The sequence below is a fragment of the Salmo trutta genome, chromosome 37, assembly GCF_901001165.1.
Source record: "Salmo trutta chromosome 37, fSalTru1.1, whole genome shotgun sequence".
NCBI classification, from domain to species: Eukaryota; Metazoa; Chordata; class Actinopteri; order Salmoniformes; family Salmonidae; genus Salmo; species Salmo trutta.
Window position 1 is genome coordinate 14,344,666 of NC_042993.1, and position 21,563 is coordinate 14,366,228.

At 41.3% G+C, this 21,563-nt stretch overlaps 1 protein-coding gene and 1 pseudogene across 1 annotated transcript in view; both read left to right on the forward strand.

Annotated features, from left to right (window-relative positions):
• LOC115177526 (activating signal cointegrator 1 complex subunit 3-like) overlaps positions 1 to 16,309 on the forward strand; it is a 50,312-nt gene extending 34,003 nt beyond the window's left edge. The window contains exons 8-9 of the mRNA XM_029738400.1: positions 14,418 to 14,619; positions 16,078 to 16,309. Of these exons, the coding sequence (XP_029594260.1) occupies positions 14,418 to 14,619; positions 16,078 to 16,177 (302 nt within the window). The 3' untranslated portion in view covers positions 16,178 to 16,309. The remainder of the gene's footprint in view (positions 1 to 14,417; positions 14,620 to 16,077) is intronic.
• Positions 16,310 to 16,350: 41 nt separating this feature from the next.
• The window catches only part of LOC115176482 (activating signal cointegrator 1 complex subunit 3-like), a 114,227-nt pseudogene continuing 109,014 nt past the window's right edge, over positions 16,351 to 21,563 (forward strand).

The following is a 21,563-nucleotide window of genomic DNA, read 5'->3' on the forward strand; positions in this document are numbered from 1 at the left end:
AGGTCCTTAACAGTTTTATTTGAGACGACTGTACAACCATCCAGATTAATTGTCAGATTGAACAGAAGATCTCTTTTGTTTCTTGGGACCTAGAACAAGCATCTCTGTTTTGTCCGAGTTTAAAAGTAGAAAGTTTGCAGCCATCCACTTCCTTATGTCTGAAACACAGGCTTCTAGAGAGGGCAATTTTGGAGCTTCACCATGTTTCATTGAAATGTACAGCTGTGTGTCGTCCGCATAGCAGTGAAATTTGGGGGGTCCTCCCTGACTTTTTTTGGGGGAGTGTTATCTAAAGCTCATTTCTTATATTTCTACTAGGGCTGTCCCCAAATAAAAATAATCTTGGTCGACCAAAATTTGTATTTTCTTTTGTCTGATGCTTTAAGCATGCTTTTTGATTAAATAACTAAGACACACAAATGACTGAAGAGGGAGCCAGAGATCAAGATAGCCTAACCAGAAGAAAAAAAAACTGTTCCCTGTCCTCCTTCTGCTGCTGGTCTTCGCAGATTCTGCCATTATGCTCCTGAACTTGCCGGTGATGGGCAACACCAGCGGTCGGCAACCTTATCCATTTGGAGTGCCAATTTATCTTACCATTTCTACCAATCTGCATGCCAGTTATGATTTTTATATAGACATATTCATGGAACAGTTTCAGTTCATTTATAATAGTCTTTGTATCTCATAATCATTGTCTGTGGTTAATCTACATTATATCTAAAGGAAAATTATACCAGTCTAAAGTAACTTTTATTGCCATTGCAAACTATGTAAAAATAGCCTACATAAAGCCAACACAAAAACATTGCAGCCTGCAGGTAGAAAATATCCTGATATAAAATAAATATCCTATAAATCACATTGACTGCGCATGGCCTGTCTGCAACAGACATGATACCTATCAACTGGGTCGCCCCAAAACTTGTGCTAGCAAACTTGAGACATTGTATAAAACATTCTGGACCCCCAGAGTTTCCCACGCCAATGAACTTGGGACAGACACAGCTGTAGGCTATTTGTGCAAGGGATAAGAAGTAATCAAGTATTTTATGACGTTTCAACTGGATCAGAGCATTACGTTTTTCCCTTTCATGCCAAGTGGTTATCGAAAGGGAGAGATGGAAATATTGTTCAAATGCTTTCAGGAACTTTTGTCATTCTCAATTGATTCTAAAAACAGACTTTGTTTACTTGCTGTTTGAGGTGAAGAAACATTACTTTGAGAGGCTCCACATCTCATTAGTGGTGCTAAATTAAGACAATCAGAAATACTATCAGACAACCCCAAATGGGCTCATTTATAGGCCTACATTTGTGCGCAGGCCAGGTAGACTAGTCCTACTTCTATATGCGTAATCAGGTGCGCGTTCTTATTCAACATTGACGGAAGCGTTTCAAAGAGACAATTAATAAATTGACAAAACCCGAAAATGGAATGAAATAAACTAAAACCTGTTTCTCACAAGTGTTGTGATTTCTGCAAAACACATGTCCACTCTGACAAGGAGAACGGTAAATGACTGTAATAATAATATATTGAATGTATTAAAATAAATTACCGTAACCAAATAAACATTGCAGATCAGGGATGTTGGGAATTAATGCTAATTGTAGTCTACTACTGGTGATATACAGTACCAGTCAAAAGTTTGGACACACCTACTCATTCCAGGGTTTTTATTATTTTTACATTGTAGAATAATAGTGAAGACATCAAAACTATGAAATAACACATATGGGATCATGTAGTAACCAAAAAGTACTAAACAAATATATATTTTATATTTCAGATTCTTCATTGTAGCCACGCTTTGCCTTGATGACAGCTTTGCACACGCTTGGCATTCTCTCAACCAGATTCACCTGGAATGCTTTTCCAATAGTCTTAAAGGAGTTCCCACATATGCTGAGCACTTGTTGGCTGTTTTTCCTTCACTCTGCAGTCCAACTCATCCCAAACCATCTCAATTGGGTTGAGGTCGGGGGATTGTGGAGGCCTGGTCATCTGATGCAACACTCCATCACTCTCCTTCTTGGAGGGGTGGGGTGGTCGGTCATGTACCCCCGTCCCCAGTGAAAGTAGTGCCTCTTGTTTGCATGTAAATTACTTTGTCTGTGCATGTCTGATTCTGTGTACTGTAGGCTATGTTTGTGGAAAATTGTCGTACCTAGGGCTATAACGGTCATGGAATTTTAGTTAACAGTAATTGGCCAAATGACCATGGTCATCATAATATATAAAACATTTTAAAGCATATTTTCTCCTCTCCTCCAGTCCTCACTGCTTGTGCTGGAATTGAAATATAATTAATTGAAAAGGCATCCCCATTCAAGTCAATGGTGGCATAATGGGTGTAATGGCTGCCATTGTGAGTGTACCCATAGGCGCAAAGCAGAAAGTAAAATATGTGCTCAAATGTGTGCTGTGATTTGTTGATTCAACAGACATTACAAAAAATACAGTCCATTGCATAAGCCACATCAGCTCACATATTTTGAATGCAATTTTACATTACCATGGAAATTATAACATCACAATACCAGGTAGCCATAGTCCCAGTCGGTATTAGATAGATGGAACGTGACGGTCCTGCCCGCCTGTGGGGGAAAACAACCTGTGGTTACCCCATTTGGCTCACAGGAAGAACTTCACCTTTTTCAAACAAAATGTTCTTGTTGTCTGCTTGTTTTAGTCAATTACAAAACTACCCCCCCAAAAAATATATAAATGCAACATGCAACAATTTCAAAGATTTTACTGAGTTACAGTTCATATAAGGAAATCAGTCAATTTAAATAAATGTATTAGGCCCTAATCTATGGATTTCACATGACTGTCGATCCAGAGTGTCCCAAACATGCTCAATTGGGGACGTCTGGTGAGTATGCAGGCCATAGAAGAACTGAGACATTTTCAGCTTCCAGGAATTGTGTACAGAGCCTTGTGACATGGGGCCGTGCATCATCATGCTAAAACATGAGGTGATGGCGACAGATGAATGGCAGGGCAATGGGCCTCAGGATCTCGTCACGGTATCTCTGTGCATTCAAATTGCCTTCGCTAAAATGCAATTGTGTTCGGTATCCATAGCTAATGCCTGCCCATACCATAACACTACCGCCACCATGGGACACTGTTTACAACGTTGACATCAGCAAACCGCTCACCCACACGACACCATACATGCCTTCTGCCCGGTACAGTTGAAACTGGTATTCATCCGTGAAGAGCCATCGAGGGTGGACATTTGCCCACTGAAGTCGATTACAACGCCTAACTGCAGTCAGGTCAAGACGACAAGCATGCAGATGAGCTTCCTTGAGACGGTTTCTGACAGTGTCTTCAGTTGTGCAAAACCACAGTTTCATCAGCTCTCTGGGTGGCTGGTCTCAGATGATCCTGCAGGTGAAAAAGTTTGTTGTGGAGGTCCTGGGCTGGCATGGTAACGTGTGGTCTGTGGTTGTGAGGCCGGTTGAATGTACTGTCAAATTCTCTAAAACGGCGTTGGAGGCGGCTTATGGTAAAAAAAAATATATTATCTGGCAACGGCTCTTGTGGACATTCCTGCAGTCAGCATGCCAATTGCACGCTCCCTCAAAACTTGAGACATCTGTGGCATTATGTTGTGACAAAACTGCCCATTTTAGAGTGGCCTTTTATTGTCCCCAGCACAAGGTGCACCTATGTAATGATCATGCTGTTTAATCAGCTTCTTGATAAGCCACACCTGTCAGGTGGATGGATTATGTTGGCAAAGGAGAAATGCTCACTAACAGAGATGTAAACACATTTTTTCACAAAATTTGAGCGAAATAAAGTGGAACATTTCTGTGATGTTTTATTTCAGCTCATGAAACATGGGACCAACACTTTACATGTTGTGTTTGTTCAGTGTACAATTAAGAAAAGTACAACATGTCTGAAGATTACTTTTCAACACTGCCTGCTCCCGAGCGTTCTCACTACTTAGAAAATTGTAATATTGTAGGGCTTCCCAAAAGCCCCTTTTTATGACTGTGCGAGTGAGTGTTAGCTAGCTACCGTCAGGGACATTAAGCTAGCTTAGACCAACAACACAAATGGACTATACAGCTACATGTAGTGAGTGGAGTTACAAATGGACTACACTAAACGAGTTAAATGTCTTACCTGGGATGAAATGTATTACACACACACCCACATTTCCTACTCTCCCACACCAAATAGCCTGAAGCCACAGGGCTCTTTTCACAGGCTCTATTTCCCTACATGGGAGCATTGCAAACTGTAGGTTGGGATTTTTGCCCTGATTTTTGGCATGTTTTGTTATTTCTGTATAACTGGGGGTCTGTCACGTCCTGACCAGTAAAGGGGTTATTTGTTATTGTAGTTTGGTCAGGACGTGGTAGGGGGGTGTTTGTTTTATGTGATTCAGGGTTTGTTGGGATATGTGTTTATGTAGAGTGGTGTTTGTTTAGAGTATTCCGGGGTTTTTGGTTATGTTCTATATTTGTATTTCTATGATCTATGTTGTGTATTACTTTGTGTTGGCCTGGTATGGCTCTCAATCAGGAACAGCTGTACATCGTTGTTGCTGATTGGGAGTCATACTTAGGTAGCCCTGTTTTCACATGTCCTTTGTGGGAAGTTGTTTTTGCATAGCTGTGTGTGTAGCCTGCAATACTGTGCGTTTGTTCGTTTTCTTTTCTTGTCTTGTTTTGTTTCGTTACGTGTTCAATAAAAGTTAAAATGAGCACTCAACCCGCTGCGCCTTGGTCCAGTATATACGACGACCGTTACAGGGTCAACGGAAAGAATACATGTTTTCCCCAATTTCTGGGAGTGGGTGAGGGAAATTCCTAATTATTATGTGAATATCAACTTGGACTATTGCGAGTGTAGGCTACCCATGAGTTTACCAGTCAAATTGCCAGGTTTAGAGTTTCCAAGCATGTTCTATTCATTCTATTTTCTTTGTCTGCTGCTGCTGCATTGTGGGGTGTGTTGCCTAGGCAACTGAAGTCTAATTTGCTTGTTTCAGCAAGGAGCAACAAAGTTTCATCACGTTGTTAAGAGTCCATGTAATGGCTGAAACGGACTCAACCACACAAATGCCCCGCCCTCCCGTTTTCAGCCTCATTCCACGCACAGAAGTTATATTATTCTATATTTTTTAAACATTTATGACAGTTCTTTTCATGACGGTCTTCATCCATAACCTTTGCGGTTATACAGTAATTATTCCAGCCCTAGTCGTACCTTGAAAATTAAAATAATTGCATGAGTCCTGGTGGCAATCACTGTTCTGAGAGATGTAGCAGGAGTTGATGAGAGAGAGCTGGAAAGAGAGGGAGGGATAGGGAATAGATTAGGCTAGAGGAATAGGCGCATCAAGAATGAGGGAATGCTGGAGTGAAGAGAGGGAGGAGGGGAAGAGAGGTAATGGGGGGTGCAGCAGCTAGAGCCGTTAGAGGAGATACAGATAAGATCATTCAGACAATCAGCCGAGGCCTCAGGACAATCATCACATCTCATCTGTTTTCAAGAGCTATTCTGTCTTTTATTGAACTGTTGTGACTCAGTCAGGGAGGCAGTCTCTGGGGGCTTTAACACTCGCTGTGCCACACTCACAACATTCTCGTTTCCAGGGATAAATAATGGCGAGAAACCGGTACATTATAATACATTATTTATATGAACAGCGTGACGTGAAATTGAACTGTTAAATTCTATTTTGTGTCCATCTCTGGCTTCTCTGTGGCCTGCTCTGCTATCTGCATGATCAATCATCAGCGCTCAGTGTGTGATTGTGTACGTGCTGTTGTAGCCTACCGTAGGCCTATTTACTTACACAAAGTCGCCATAAATTCAAAGCGCTGCGTGCAATGGGTTCTCCTACCATTCCATTGCAAACAACAAGTAGGCCTGCCGGCTATACAGATCAGCGCCCCAAAAAATGGCCATTGCCTACCCTCCCCAAGAATCCCTCAACTTATTACAACTGGTGAGAGGATATGCAGAGAAAGAGAAGGGTAAATAAGCGGAAATGCAAACATTCAAAATATGCACGTGCGATGTATCAACTCTGGCTTCATTCATACATTAAACCAGTCAACGCTAGCAGCCTACCGTATTTACTCATCATAAAGTCCCCAATAGAAAACATCCCTTAGGCTGCATGGCTTCTATAAATGTAATTGCTTACTATATGTGCAGGCTACATGCAACCTCTCGACGTCGTTACGGTACACAATCTCAATGTCACATTCAAATGTCCACTAACGTGGCACTGGCAGAGGTTGAAATATAAATGGTTGCTAATCACAAAACGGCAGATACTCCGTTCACAAAAGCGCTTGAGGAAATCGACATTTGTACGATTGTTTCATGATGTTATGATTACAAAAGCGGGCACACGGTGGGCTACTGGTCAGATTTGCAGGCAGTTGATTAACTGAGCTATCCATGGTGCTGAATCTCCGCTAGCCTAGGCCTGTTTGTTTAGAGCTGATGTTCCCTTTGACAATCACCACAATAAGCAGGTTATAATGAAGTTAAAACACCTACAACCTTCCCAAATCCCCCTGATAGCCAGGTACAAGGGCGAGAAAATGCTGAGGTATTCTAAAACAAATGTAGACCTGGACCTCATAATATTTGAACAGTTGGCCAAAGGTGCTTCATAGGCCTAGGCTACCTTAAAGGGGAATTTTACCCTAAATTGTGTATTTCTTGTCAATCCACCATGCATACGGTCTCGAAATATCATAATTTATCGTACGGTTGCATCTTAGATATCGAAACACCCCGTCTGTCAAAAAGTCAAATTACGTCACCATGCGAGACTTTGCACTTCCATCCCGCTCTTCTTTGCCAGTGACTCCCAGAAAGCAGCACGTTCTAGCTGACTCTCTTGGGATGTTCAACCATCGGTGGACGTGTAATTCAAATGATTTGCTGAGATGTTTACTAGAGCCCTGCCTGAGCCCTACCTATGTCTGCAATGTTCAGGCCCTACCCTACCCAGGCCCGATTGCTTTTGCCCAAAACCCGAAATTAGAAATAACGTTGTTCGTTATTAAATCCATTAGCTGCTCCTCTCCGTCTGTCACTCGCTCCCTGCTCGCTGTGCATGAGCTCTGCTCATGGTGGCTCTGGATGTCTGTGTATATAGCAAACAGCTCCTCTTGGGCTGCTCTGCTCAATGACGAGACATGAGAGAGCACAGAGCATAGCTATTAGCTACTTTTCGTCACGCTAAACTCTGACAACTCAATGAACATTATTATTTTTTGCGACATAATCTCAACTGTTTTATATTTGAAGCAGTTTTGACACCTATGTGTTGAACCAAGTCCACACACGGCCCACTCAATCAAGTTAGAGGGCAATGTTGGGAGTTGTACGAATGTACTCAAATGGGTATTTGGGAACATCAGGAATGATCAGGACATTCAAAGCTAGAAATCTAGACTCATTGTTTTGAAAAATATTTTGTGAATTTGTCTACTATGGACTACTGAAAACAACAAAACCAATGCATTACCTGGGTAAAATAGTCATCTAAAACTAGGCTACGTTAGATTCATGTGTGTATTTCTCCATTTACAGTGGTATAATCATGGCAGTTTTATTTTCGCAGGTATTATATGCTTTTAAATAGCACTTCTGGTTTCAACTGGAATACCGGGATACTGGTCATTTCTTGCAATTTTCTCAGGAAGGAAACTTGGTAAATTCTCTGGAAAATATTAAACCCTAGTACACTCTCTCTCTCACACACACACACTAGAAAGATAAAGGTCTAGACCACCCTGGGGTTGTAGGTCCTCTGTTGAAGTAGTTATGGATTTTACTCACGTCACTTGTACTTGTATGCTGTTAGGGTTTATTTTGTTCCTGTGATGCTCCTTTTCTCCCTGCTCAACAACAAGCTGAGCTGGTCTCCTGTGGGCCCTTAACCATGCAGGTTAAGTAAAGGACACACACACACACACACACACATACACGCACACGCACACGCACACACACACATTACAATATGAATTAATGCTGAGGTCCTGGGGTTACAAATGGTCCTTTCCACCTGATGGCTACCAGAATCTGAACAGATATGGTTGTTGCAGTCTGGAAAAACACACACAGCCACTTGTCAGTCCTGTTGCGTTGCAGCTCGGATCTCACCATTAACTATTGACCAGTCTAGCAACCATGTCTGAAAAACAGCACAGCTGAAGAGTAGACGGTGGGGTGACTTCACCTAGACCTACAGTTATAATATAGGCGGTATAGTATAGGTGGTATACAGTAGTATAGGCGGTATACTATAGTATAGGCGGTATAGTATAGGTGGTATACAGTAGTATAGGCGGTATACAGTAGTATAGGCGGTATACAGTAGTATAGGCGGTATACAATAGTATAGGCGGTATACAGTAGTATAGGCGGTATAGTATAGGTGGTATACAGTAGTATAGGCGGTATACAATAGTATAGGCGGTATACAATAGTATAGGCGGTATAGTATAGGTGGTATACAGTAGTATAGGCGGTATACAATAGTATAGGCGGTATACAATAGTATAGGCGGTATACTATAGTATAGGCGGTATAGTATAGGTGGTATACAGTAGTATAGGCGGTATACAATAGTATAGGCGGTATACAGTAGTATAGGTGGTATAGTATAGGTGGTATACAGTAGTATAGGCGGTATACAATAGTATAGGCGGTATACAGTAGTATAGGCGGTATAGTATAGGTGGTATACAGTAGTATAGGCGGTATACAATAGTATAGGCGGTATACTATAGTATAGGCGGTATAGTATAGGTGGTATACAGTAGTATAGGCGGTATACAATAGTATAGGCGGTATACAATAGTATAGGCGGTATACAATAGTATAGGCGGTATACAGTAGTATAGGCGGTATACAATAGTATAGGCGGTATACAATAGTATAGGCGGTATACAATAGTATAGGCTGTATACAATAGTATAGGCGGAATACAATAGTATAGGCGGTATAGTATAGTATAGGCGGTATACAATAGTATAGGTGGTATACAATAGTATAGGCGGTATACAATAGTATAGGCGGTATACAATAGTATAGGTGGTATACAGTTGTATAGGCGGTATACAGTTGTATAGGCGGTATACAATAGTATAGGCGGTATACAGTAGTATAGGCGGTATACAATAGTATAGGCGGTATACAATAGTATAGGCGGTATACAATAGTATAGGCGGTATACAATAGTATAGGCGGTATACAACAGTATAGGCGGTATACAATAGTATAGGCGGTATACAATAGTATAGGCGGTATACAATAGTATAGGCGGTATACAATAGTATAGGCGGTATACAATAGTATAGGCGGTATACAATAGTATAGGCGGTATACAATAGTATAGGCGGTATACAATAGTATAGGATAACAGTATAGGCGGTATACAATAGTATAGGCGGTATACAATAGTATAGGCGGTATACAATAGTATAGGCGGTATACAATAGTATAGGCGGTATACAATAGTATAGGTGGTATACAGTAGTATAGGCGGTATACTATAGTATAGGCGGTATAGTATAGGCGGTATACAGTAGTATAGGCGGTATACAATAGTATAGGCGGTATACAGTAGTATAGGCGGTATAGTATAGGTGGTATACAGTAGTATAGGCGGTATACAATAGTATAGGCGGTATACAATAGTATAGGCGGTATAGTATAGGTGGTATACAGTAGTATAGGCGGTATACAATAGTATAGGCGGTATACTATAGTATAGGCGGTATAGTATAGGTGGTATACAGTAGTATAGGCGGTATACAATAGTATAGGCGGTATACAGTAGTATAGGTGGTATAGTATAGGTGGTATACAGTAGTATAGGCGGTATACAATAGTATAGGCGGTATACAGTAGTATAGGCGGTATAGTATAGGTGGTATACAGTAGTATAGGCGGTATACAATAGTATAGGCGGTATACTATAGTATAGGCGGTATAGTATAGGTGGTATACAGTAGTATAGGCGGTATACAATAGTATAGGCGGTATACTATAGTATAGGCGGTATAGTATAGGTGGTATACAGTAGTATAGGCGGTATACAATAGTATAGGCGGTATACAATAGTATAGGCGGTATACAATAGTATAGGCGGTATACAGTAGTATAGGCGGTATACAATAGTATAGGCGGTATACAATAGTATAGGCGGTATACAATAGTATAGGCGGTATACAATAGTATAGGCGGAATACAATAGTATAGGCGGTATAGTATAGTATAGGCGGTATACAATAGTATAGGTGGTATACAATAGTATAGGCGGTATACAATAGTATAGGCGGTATACAATAGTATAGGTGGTATACAGTTGTATAGGCGGTATACAGTTGTATAGGCGGTATACAATAGTATAGGCGGTATACAGTAGTATAGGCGGTATACAATAGTATAGGCGGTATACAATAGTATAGGCGGTATACAATAGTATAGGCGGTATACAATAGTATAGGCGGTATACAACAGTATAGGCGGTATACAATAGTATAGGCGGTATACAACAGTATAGGCGGTATACAATAGTATAGGCGGTATACAATAGTATAGGCGGTATACAATAGTATAGGCGGTATACAATAGTATAGGCGGTATACAATAGTATAGGCGGTATACAGTAGTATAGGCGGTATACAGTAGTATAGGCGGTATACAATAGTATAGGCGGTATACAATAGTATAGGCGGTATACAATAGTATAGGCGGTATACAATAGTATAGGCGGTATACAATAGTATAGGCGGTATACAATAGTTTAGGCGGTATACAATAGTTTAGGCGGTATACAGTTGTATAGGCGGTATACAATAGTATAGGCGGTATACAATAGTATAGGCGGTATACAATAGTTTAGGCGGTATACAGTAGTATAGGCGGTATACAATAGTATAGGCGGTATACAGTAGTATAGGCGGTATACAATAGTATAGGCGGTATACAATAGTATAGGCGGTATACAATAGTATAGGCGGTATAGTATAGGCGGTATAGTATAGGCGGTATACAATAGTATAGGTGGTATACAGTTGTATAGGCGGTATACAGTTGTATAGGCGGTATACAGTAGTATAGGCGGTATACAATAGTATAGGTGGTATACAATAGTATAGGCGGTATACAGTAGTATAGGCGGTATACAATAGTATAGGCGGTATACAATAGTATAGGCGGTATACAGTAGTATAGGCGGTATACAATAGTATAGGCGGTATAGTATAGGCGGTATACAGTAGTATAGGCGGTATACAATAGTATAGGTGGTATACAGTTGTATAGGCGGTATACAATAGTATAGGCGGTATACAATAGTATTGGCGGTATACAGTAGTATAGGCGGTATACAATAGTATAGGCGGTATAGTATAGGCGGTATACAATAGTATAGGCAGTATAGTATAGGCGGTATACAATAGTATAGCCGGTATACCGTAGTATAGGCGGTATACAATAGTATAGGCGGTATACAGTAGTATAGGCGGTATACAATAGTATAGGCGGTATACAGTAGTATAGGCGGTATACAATAGTATAAGCGGTATACAGTAGTATAGGCGGTATACAGTAGTATAGGCGGTATACAGTAGTATAGGCGGTATACAATAGTATAGGCGGTATACAATGGTATAGGCGGTATTGTATAGGTGGTATACAATAGTATAGGCGGTATACAATAGTATAGGCGGTATACAGTAGTATAGGCGGTATACAATAGTATAGGCGGTATACAATAGTATAGGCGGTATACAATAGTATAGGCGGTATACAATAGTATAGGCGGTATAGTATAGGCGGTATACAATAGTATAGGCGGTATAGTATATGCGGTATAGTATAGGCGGTATACAATAGTATAGGCGGTATAGTATATGCGGTATACAATAGTATAGGCGGTATTGTATAGGCGGTATACAATAGTATAGGCGGTATTGTATAGGCGGTATACAATAGTATAGGCGGTATTGTATAGGCGGTATACAATAGTATAGGCGGTATACTATAGGCGGTGGCAAATTGTGTATTACAGTACTGTACATGCTGTTCCATAATAAGTTACCATATAAGTGCTAAATTACACAAGACAACATTGTAGCTTAGCTCAAAGAAACATTGAATGTATCAGGGATGACCCAACTGTTTCTTTGTGACCATCTCTGTCGGTTTGTAACCTTTTAGTATAGGCGGTATAGTATAGTATAGGCGGTATACAATAGTATAGGTGATATACAATAGTATAGGCGGTATACAATAGTATAGGCGGTATACAATAGTATAGGCGGTATACAGTTGTATAGGCGGTATACAGTTGTATAGGCGGTATACAATAGTATAGGCGGTATACAGTAGTATAGGCGGTATACAGTAGTATAGGCGGTATACAATAGTATAGGCGGTATACAATAGTATAGGCGGTATACAGTTGTATAGGCGGTATACAGTTGTATAGGCGGTATACAATAGTATAGGCGGTATACAGTAGTATAGGCGGTATACAATAGTATAGGCGGTATACAATAGTATAGGCGGTATACAATAGTATAGGCGGTATACAATAGTATAGGCGGTATACAACAGTATAGGCGGTATACAATAGTATAGGCGGTATACAATAGTATAGGCGGTATACAATAGTATAGGCGGTATACAATAGTATAGGTGGTATACAATAGTATAGGTGGTATACAATAGTATAGGCGGTATACAGTAGTATAGGCGGTATACAGTAGTATAGGCGGTATACAGTAGTATAGGCGGTATACAATAGTATAGGCGGTAAACAATAGTATAGGCGGTATACAATAGTATAGGCGGTATACAATAGTATAGGCGGTATACAATAGTTTAGGCGGTATACAATAGTTTAGGCGGTATACAGTTGTATAGGCGGTATACAATAGTATAGGCGGTATACAATAGTATAGGCGGTATACAATAGTTTAGGCGGTATACAGTAGTATAGGCGGTATACAATAGTATAGGCGGTATACAATAGTATAGGCGGTATACAGTAGTATAGGCGGTATACAATAGTATAGGCGGTATACAATAGTATAGGCGGTATACAATAGTATAGGCGGTATAGTATAGGCGGTATAGTATAGGCGGTATACAATAGTATAGGTGGTATACAGTTGTATAGGCGGTATACAGTTGTATAGGCGGTATACAATAGTATAGGCGGTATACAATAGTATAGGTGGTATACAATAGTATAGGCGGTATACAGTAGTATAGGCGGTATACAATAGTATAGGCGGTATACAATAGTATAGGCGATATACAGTAGTATAGGCGGTATACAATAGTATAGGCGGTATAGTATAGGCGGTATACAATAGTATAGGCGGTATAGTATAGGCGGTATACAATAGTATAGGCGGTATAGTATAGGCGGTATACAATAGTATAGGCGGTATACAATAGTATAGGCGGTATACAATAGTATTGGCGGTATACAGTAGTATAGGCGGTATACAATAGTATAGGCGGTATAGTATAGGCGGTATACAATAGTATAGGCAGTATAGTATAGGCGGTATACAATAGTATAGCCGGTATACCGTAGTATAGGCGGTATACAATAGTATAGGCGGTATACAGTAGTATAGGCGGTATACAATAGTATAGGCGGTATACAGTAGTATAGGCGGTATACAATAGTATAAGCGGTATACAGTAGTATAGGCGGTATACAGTAGTATAGGCGGTATACAGTAGTATAGGCGGTATACAGTAGTATAGGCGGTATACAATGGTATAGGCGGTATTGTATAGGTGGTATACAATAGTATAGGCGATATACAATAGTATAGGCGGTATACAGTAGTATAGGCGGTATACAATAGTATAGGCGGTATACAATAGTATAGGCGGTATACAATAGTATAGGCGGTATACAATAGTATAGGCGGTATACAATAGTATAGGCGGTATACAATAGTATAGGCGGTATAGTATAGGCGGTATACAATAGTATAGGCGGTATAGTATATGCGGTATACAATAGTATAGGCGGTATTGTATAGGCGGTATACAATAGTATAGGCGGTATTGTATAGGCGGTATACAATAGTGTAGGCGGTATTGTATAGGCGGTATACAATAGTATAGGCGGTATCTTATAGGCGGTATACAATAGTATAGGCGGTATACTATAGGCGGTGGCAAATTGTGTATTACAGTACTGTACATGCTGTTCCATAATAAGTTACCATATAAGTGCTAAATTACACAAGACAACATTGTAGCTTAGCTCAAAGAAACATTGAATGTATCAGGGATGACCCAACTGTTTCTTTGTGACCATCTCTGTCGGTTTGTAACCTTTTACTGATGTCTCTGTTATTCTTGTGTTTAGATGTTAGCCGTAAAGGAGGCAGAGGAGAGGGGAGCAGCAAGCCCACGTACAGCTGTCAGGTGACCATCCAGTCGGAGAAGGAGAAAGAGATGATGAAGATGCACCGGAGGAAGAGGGAGAGGAAGAGGGGGGAGAGACGCTGGGATGACACCGAATCCTCTTCCGACCTCTACTTTGACCCCAAGGAGATGACAGCTCAGAGGTGAACCACCACACTAGATCTCTCTCTCTCTCTCTTCCCCTTCTCTTCTCTCTCTCTTCCCCTTTCTCTTCTCTCTCTCTTCCCCTTTCTCTTCTCTCTCTCTTCCCCTTTCTCTTCTCTCTCTCTTCCCCTTTCTCTTCTCTCTCTCTTCCCCTTTCTCTTCTCTCTCCTTCCCCCTTTTCTCTTCTCTCTCTCTTCCCCTTTCTCTTCTCTCTCTCTTCCCCTTTCTCTTCTCTCTCTCTTCCCCTTTCTCTTCTCTCTCTCTTCCCCTTTCTCTTCTCTCTCTCTTCCCCTTTCTTCTTCTCTCTCTCTTCCCCTTTTCTCTTTCTTTCTCTTCTCTCTCTCTTCCCCTTTCTCTTCTCCTCTCTCTTCCCCCTTTCTCTCTTCTCTCCTCTTCCCCTTTCTCTTTCATCTCTCTCTGCCCCCTTTCTCTCTCTCTCTCTTTCCCCTTTCTCTTCTCTCTCTCTCTCCCCTTTGACTGTCCTCACTGTCTCTCTTTTTTCCACTTTTCTTCTTCTCTCTTCGTCCCCCTTTCTCTTCTCTCTCTCTTCCCCTTTCTCTCTCTCTCTCTTCCCCTTTCTCTTCTCTCTCTCTTCCCCTTTCTCTTCTCTCTCTCTTCCCCTTTCTCTTCTCTCTCTCTTCCCCTTTCTCTTCTCTCTCTCTTCCCCTTTCTCTTCTCTCTCTCTTCCCCTTTCTCTTCTCTCTCTCTTCCCCTTTCTCTTCTCTCTCTCTTCCCCTTTCTCTTCTCTCTCTCTTCCCCTTTCTCTTCTCTCTCTCTTCCCCTTTCTCTTCTCTCTCTCTTCCCCTTTCTCTTCTCTCTCTCTTCCCCTTTTCTCTTCTCTCTCTCTTCCCCTTTCTCTTCTCTGTCTCTCTTCCCATTTCTTTCTCTTTGCCTCTTTTTCCCTCTCTCTCTTTCGTTTTCCCTTCTCTCTCTGCTTTACTTCTTTTTCTATATCTCCCTGTGATCTCTCCTTTCCGTATGGAAACACCCTCCTGCATTTTTCATCACTGCTCGGCTGCAGGTTATAAGAAAAAAAACACAGCTCCTGGTCACATTTTTTTCTGAAAATAATAAATAAGAAGGGATCTTTCTGAAAGTTTACTTTCAGCGGATAAAAAAGCGGCGCAGCGATCTGTTTAATTAAAAACTTATCCGGGCCAAATCCGGCAGAGTGTGAGGGAAGAGATTAGCAGAGAGGTAAGCCACGTTACGTTAGCAGAGAATAGTATTACTGCAGAGCCTCACATCTCCACACCTCTCCTGTCTAACAGCTCTCAACTCTAGTATCCATCCCCAATCACAACCAACCACACATTAAGCATGTGTATGGCTGTTCTGCTCTTCATGTGGATGTTTGGTGTTGAAATACTATATATATATTTCTTTATGGGTTTTATGGATGCGTTATTGTTGCGTCACAGTTGTGTTGTGGTTGATTAATGGTTGTGTTACTCCAGAGAGCAGGCCCTGTTGACAGCACGGCGGTCTCCAGTGTCGAGCAGAGAGAGGGTGTACGAAATGATGTTCACTGGAAAGTTGATACATTTTCTAATCTGAACATGACTTTTGCAATGTTTTGAATGGGTTTGTTTTCAAGTTGAGGCACTGTTTGTTGTTTTATTATGTGTATTGTAAAATGTTTAATATTATGTAGTTCAGTTGGTAATAAATAGATTGGGGTGTAAATGTGCTTTATGTAATGTGGCGCGTTGTTAATATTTGGGATGTGTTCAGCTGATGTTACCAGAGGGGATAAAGAGAGAGAATAATAAGATGAATGAAGAGGTAGAGATTCCTCCTAGTGATCCCATCGGCTTTGAGGAGAAACCCATCTACACCTCTGAACTCCACGAGGTAAGACACCCAATGGTTACATGGGGATTTGGGAGGTGGGGGGCACACAGCATACTACACATCACGGACGGACCTGACATTTTGGAGGGAGAATGACTGTGAGAAGGTCAGTTCTGGTTACTTTTTAAAAAGACTTTCTACTCATAAGTGAAAATTAAAATATCATTCCCCCTCCAGAAATGACCCCAATATAATAGATTGGTCCATATTGTCAGGCAGGTGAGCTGTTTAGTTGGGCCGGGACGATACCAGTATCGCGATACTCGTTAATATCATGGTAAGGAAACAAATCGCAAAGAGGATTTAACATCTTAAGGAAAACAGCCCTGATGTTGGAAACAGACATCATTATGATTTATTTTCCAAGATACAGATCAAAATATTTTACATACAGCAGGTTTTTAAAGGACCAAAGAGTTAGATCTGCTTCCTGTTTTTATTTTTGCCATGGAAAAAATATCACGATACTGGTATCGTCCCAGTCCTACTATTTATCAATAAGCATTATCACATGATGTAGCCCACCTGATGCAGCATAGCGGCTAGAAATAAATAGCCTGAGGGTTGCCCATCTGCATTTACCCTATTGCGTCACAAACTCAAAAGTTCAAACATTAGGTTATCTTGCTGCTAGTTATAGCAACACATTGACGACTTGAATGTCCCCCCAAAAAATTCACTGACACTCAGCCAACCAAGGATCATGTACTGTGAATATAATGTAGGCCTACCCAGGGTCCCTGACCTCCAGGGGCCCCCTGTTGATTTTGTTAGTCACTCATCATATTAACATGGCATAAGTTATGTCAAAATGTGTAGAATTGCAGGAAATTAGCTTTAAAACTGTAAAACCTTTCTCCCTGCTTGTTTGTCTATGGAGATTGCATGGCTGTGTGCTCAATTTTATACACCCGTCAGCAACGGGTGTGGCTGAAATAGCCGAAGCCACTAATTAGAAGGTGTGTCCACATACTTTTGTATACAATGTATGTATTAGGGGTTATATGATAAACAGAGTAGTAGCAGCAGCATATGTGATGATTTTGTGGGTGTGTGTAGAGTCATTATAAATGTATGTGTGTCAGTGTGTGTGAGTGTGTAGCTCCCTGGGAGTGTGCATAGAGACAGTGCAAAAATAAGAATAAAATATAAGCGTCAACTCAGATAGTCCATGTAGCTATTTTGTTAGCAACAGTATTTAGCATTATTATGGCGTGGGGATTGAAGCTATTCAGGAGCCTGTTGGCGTTAGACTTGATGCACCGGGACTGTTTGCCGTGCGGAAGCAGAGAGAACAGTCTATGGCTTGGGTGGTTGGAGTCGTTAACAATTTTCCGGGCCTTCCTTTCACACCACCTGATACAGAGATCATGGATGGCAAGGAGCTCGGTCCCAGTGATGTACTGGGCTGTCTGCACCACCTTCTGTCGTGCCTTGTGATCGAGGACGGTGCTATTGCCATACCAAGCAGTGATACAGCCAGTCAAGATGCTCTCAATGGTACCTATATTCTTAGTCTACTATAAAATATATGCGTGTTGACTGTGATCAGGGTAGCCTAAGTGTGTCTTGTCTGTTTAATGAACAAAATACTTCATGTGCATGCTGCAGCCATACAGTGCATTTGGAAAGTATTCAGACCCCTTGACCTTTTCCACATTGTGTTACATTACAGCCTTATTCTAACATTGGTTAAATAACTTTTTTCGTCATCAATCTACACACAATACCCCACAATGACAAAGCAAAAAATGTTTTTATATTTGATTTATTAAAAAGGCCTTCCCTGTAGCTCAGTTGGTAGAGCATGGTGTTTGCAACGCCAGGGTTGTGGGTTCGCTTCCCACGGGGGGCCAGCACAGAAAAAAAAATAATGTATGAAATTGTATGAAATGTATGCATTCACTACTGTAAGTCGCTCTGGATAAGAGCATCTGCTAAATGACTAAAATGTAAAATGTAAATGTAAAATGTAAAATAAAAAACGCATACCTTATTTACATAAGTATTCAGGCCCTTTGCTATGAGACTCGAAATTGAGCTCCGGTGCATCCTGTTTCCATTGATCATCCTTGATGTTTCTACAACTTGATTGGAGTCCACCTGTAGTAAATATATGAGATATGATTTGGAAAGGCACACACTTGTCTATAGAAGGTCCCACAGTTGACAGTGCATGTCAGAGCAAAAACCAAGCCATGATGTCGAAGAAATTGTCCGTAGAGCTCCGAGACGACAGGATTGTGTAGAGGCACAGATCTGAGGAAGGGTACCAAAAACATTTCTGCAGCATTGAAGGTCCCCAAGAACACAGTGGCCTCCATCTATCTTAAATGGAAGACGTTTGGAACCGCCAAGACTCTTCCTAGAGCTGGTTGCCCGGCCAAACTGAGCAACCGAGGGAGAAGGGCCTTGGCAAGAACCCAAAGGTCACTCTGACATAGCTCTAGAGTTCCTCTGTGGAGATGGGAGAACCTTTCAGGAGGACAACCATCTCTGCAGCACTCCACCAATCAGGCCTTTATGGTAGAGTGGCCAGACAGAAGCCGCTCCTCAATAAAAAGCACAACAGCCTGCTTGCACCTAAAGGACTCTGACCATGAGAAACAAGATTCTCTAGTCTGATGAAACAGATTGAACTCTCTGGCCTGAATGCCAAGCGTCACATCTGGAAGAAACCTGGCACCATCCTTATGATGAAGCATCGTTGTGGCAGCGTCATGCTGTGGGCATGTTTTTCAGCGGCAGGGACTGGGAGAATAGTCAGGATCGAGGGAAAGATGAACGGAGCAAAGTACAGAGAGATCCTTAAAGAAAACCTGCTCAGGACCTCAGTCTGGAGTGAAGGTTCACCATCCAACAGGACAACGACCCTAAGCACACAGCCAAGACAACACAGGAGTGGCTTCAAGACAAGTCTCTGAATGTCCTTGAGTGGCCCAGCCAGAGCCCAGACTTGAACCCGATCGAACATCTCTGGAGAGACCTGAAAATAGCTGTGCAGCGACACTCCCCATCCAACCTGACAGAGCTTGAGAGGATCTGCAGAGTAGAATGGGAGAAACTCCCTAAATGCAGGTGTCCCAAGCTTGTAGCGTCATACCCAAGAATACTCTAGGCTGTAATCGCTGCCAAAAGTAATTCAACAAAGTACTGAGTAAAGGGTCTGAATACTTATGTAAATTAATTTTTTTCAGTTTTTATTTGCAAAACATATATATCTATACCTGTTTTTGCTTTGTCATTATGGGGTATTATATGTAGATTGATTGAGGGGGGAAAAAAACTATTTAATCAATTTTAGAATAAAGTAACAAATAACGTAACAAAATGTGGAAAAAGTCAATGGGTCTGAATACTTTCCATATGCACTATATAGGCTGCACAGACCAGTAACATAAACAACAAAAATGTGCCATTCTATTCTTTTGAAAATACATTTTATTAGTTTTATAGTGTTTTAGGGCCTGCCTAAAACAAATTAGTCATATATTTCTTTGTGATGGTGTATATTCAATTGATTTATTGAAATAGACATCCACCCACATCGGCCCACGTCTACTTCCTCTCCTAAACTTGCCAGAATCTGCACGGGAGATATGCAAGGCTTTTCCCGGCCAAGAATATGGTAAAAATGGGACTATATGAATTGGGCTCTAAAAAACATTGGCTGATACAATTTTTTACTGGCAACATACCGTAAACTCTGTCTGTAAAGGGTATCTGTGTGACTGTGTGAGTGCCAGCCAGGGCGTGCTCAGTTTCACTCCCTGGTGTCCATATTCCGGCGACTGGGTGCGTTCTGGAGCCGTAATTGGCAGTGAGTGATGTTGAGTCTTAATGGAAGTGCTGTAGTTCTCAGCCAGCTGTCTGGAGCCACAATGGCTTCTCCTCCCTGACTGACAGGCTGAGTGACAGTCTAAGTGACAGGCTTACAAATCTTCCCTCAGCCAATAGCAAGGCAGTGGACCGGACTGATGGACAGGTGAGCCAATCCCCACCCAGCCGTTTGGGAGATGGGAGAGCAGAGGTGGTCAGTTGGCTTCAGTTCAATCACATCACTGTCTTTTCTTCTGGTTCTTCATCTACATTTCTGGAGTCATTCTGTATGGGATCATGGTGGGATGTTTAGAAACAGTTATTATGGCATTTATTCTCTGTCAAGTGTGTTGTGAAATGCACTACGTTCAATTGTGAATAGATTTTGGGTAGAATCCTAAATGTGGAATGAACTCCCCTGGATGTGCCCAAAACATGGCATCATATCTGAAGATGACTGGATATGTTTAAACCTTGGAACATATTTTGTCATATTTGAAGAGTACTCCTGTAGCTGTTCACCTTACTTAACCTGTCTGTCAATCAAGATGACAGGCATACTGTGTGTGCGTGTGTGTGTGTGTGTGTGTGTGTGTGTGTGTGTGTGTGTGTGTGTGTGAGATCGCAGGCTGAGACAAATTGATTAAGAGAAGGATTGGTCATGCATGTGTGGTTGCTGTTGTTATTTTTGCAGACGCCGGCTCAGGTGTTTGTCTCCCTGCCTGTCACTCATTATCTTCATTAGGCTTTCTTAAATGTGTTAATGTCCAGATTTTTATAGTGTTTTTTTCCATGGAAACATGTCACTGTCTCACTCCAATCAATCCCTAGCTTCCTCTGGTGGGCTAAGTGGAGTTTCGACTAGTTTTTACACCCATTCTGCTATTCCAGAGAGAGTACTTCATGAAGTGGGCTGGGATTGGGTATGAGAGTATCACTTTCAAAAAGCTCTCTCCCACAGTAGGGCTGGGATGATACCAGTATCGCGGCAAGGAAACAAAACACTAAGCGGATTTAACTTCTTTAGGAAAACAGCCCTACTGTTGGAAACAAACAACATTATGTTGTCATCCAGAGTCACAATTATAGATTTTTCAAGCTATAGCACACAATATTTTACACACAGCAGGTTTTTAAAGGACCAAAGAATTTGGTCTGCTTTGTGTTTTTCATTTTCACCATGGAAAAAAAAAGATATTGTGAGACTGGTATCATCCCAGCCCTATCCCATACCTCAGGTCCGGTCTCCTTCCTTAACCCCCATCTCCAA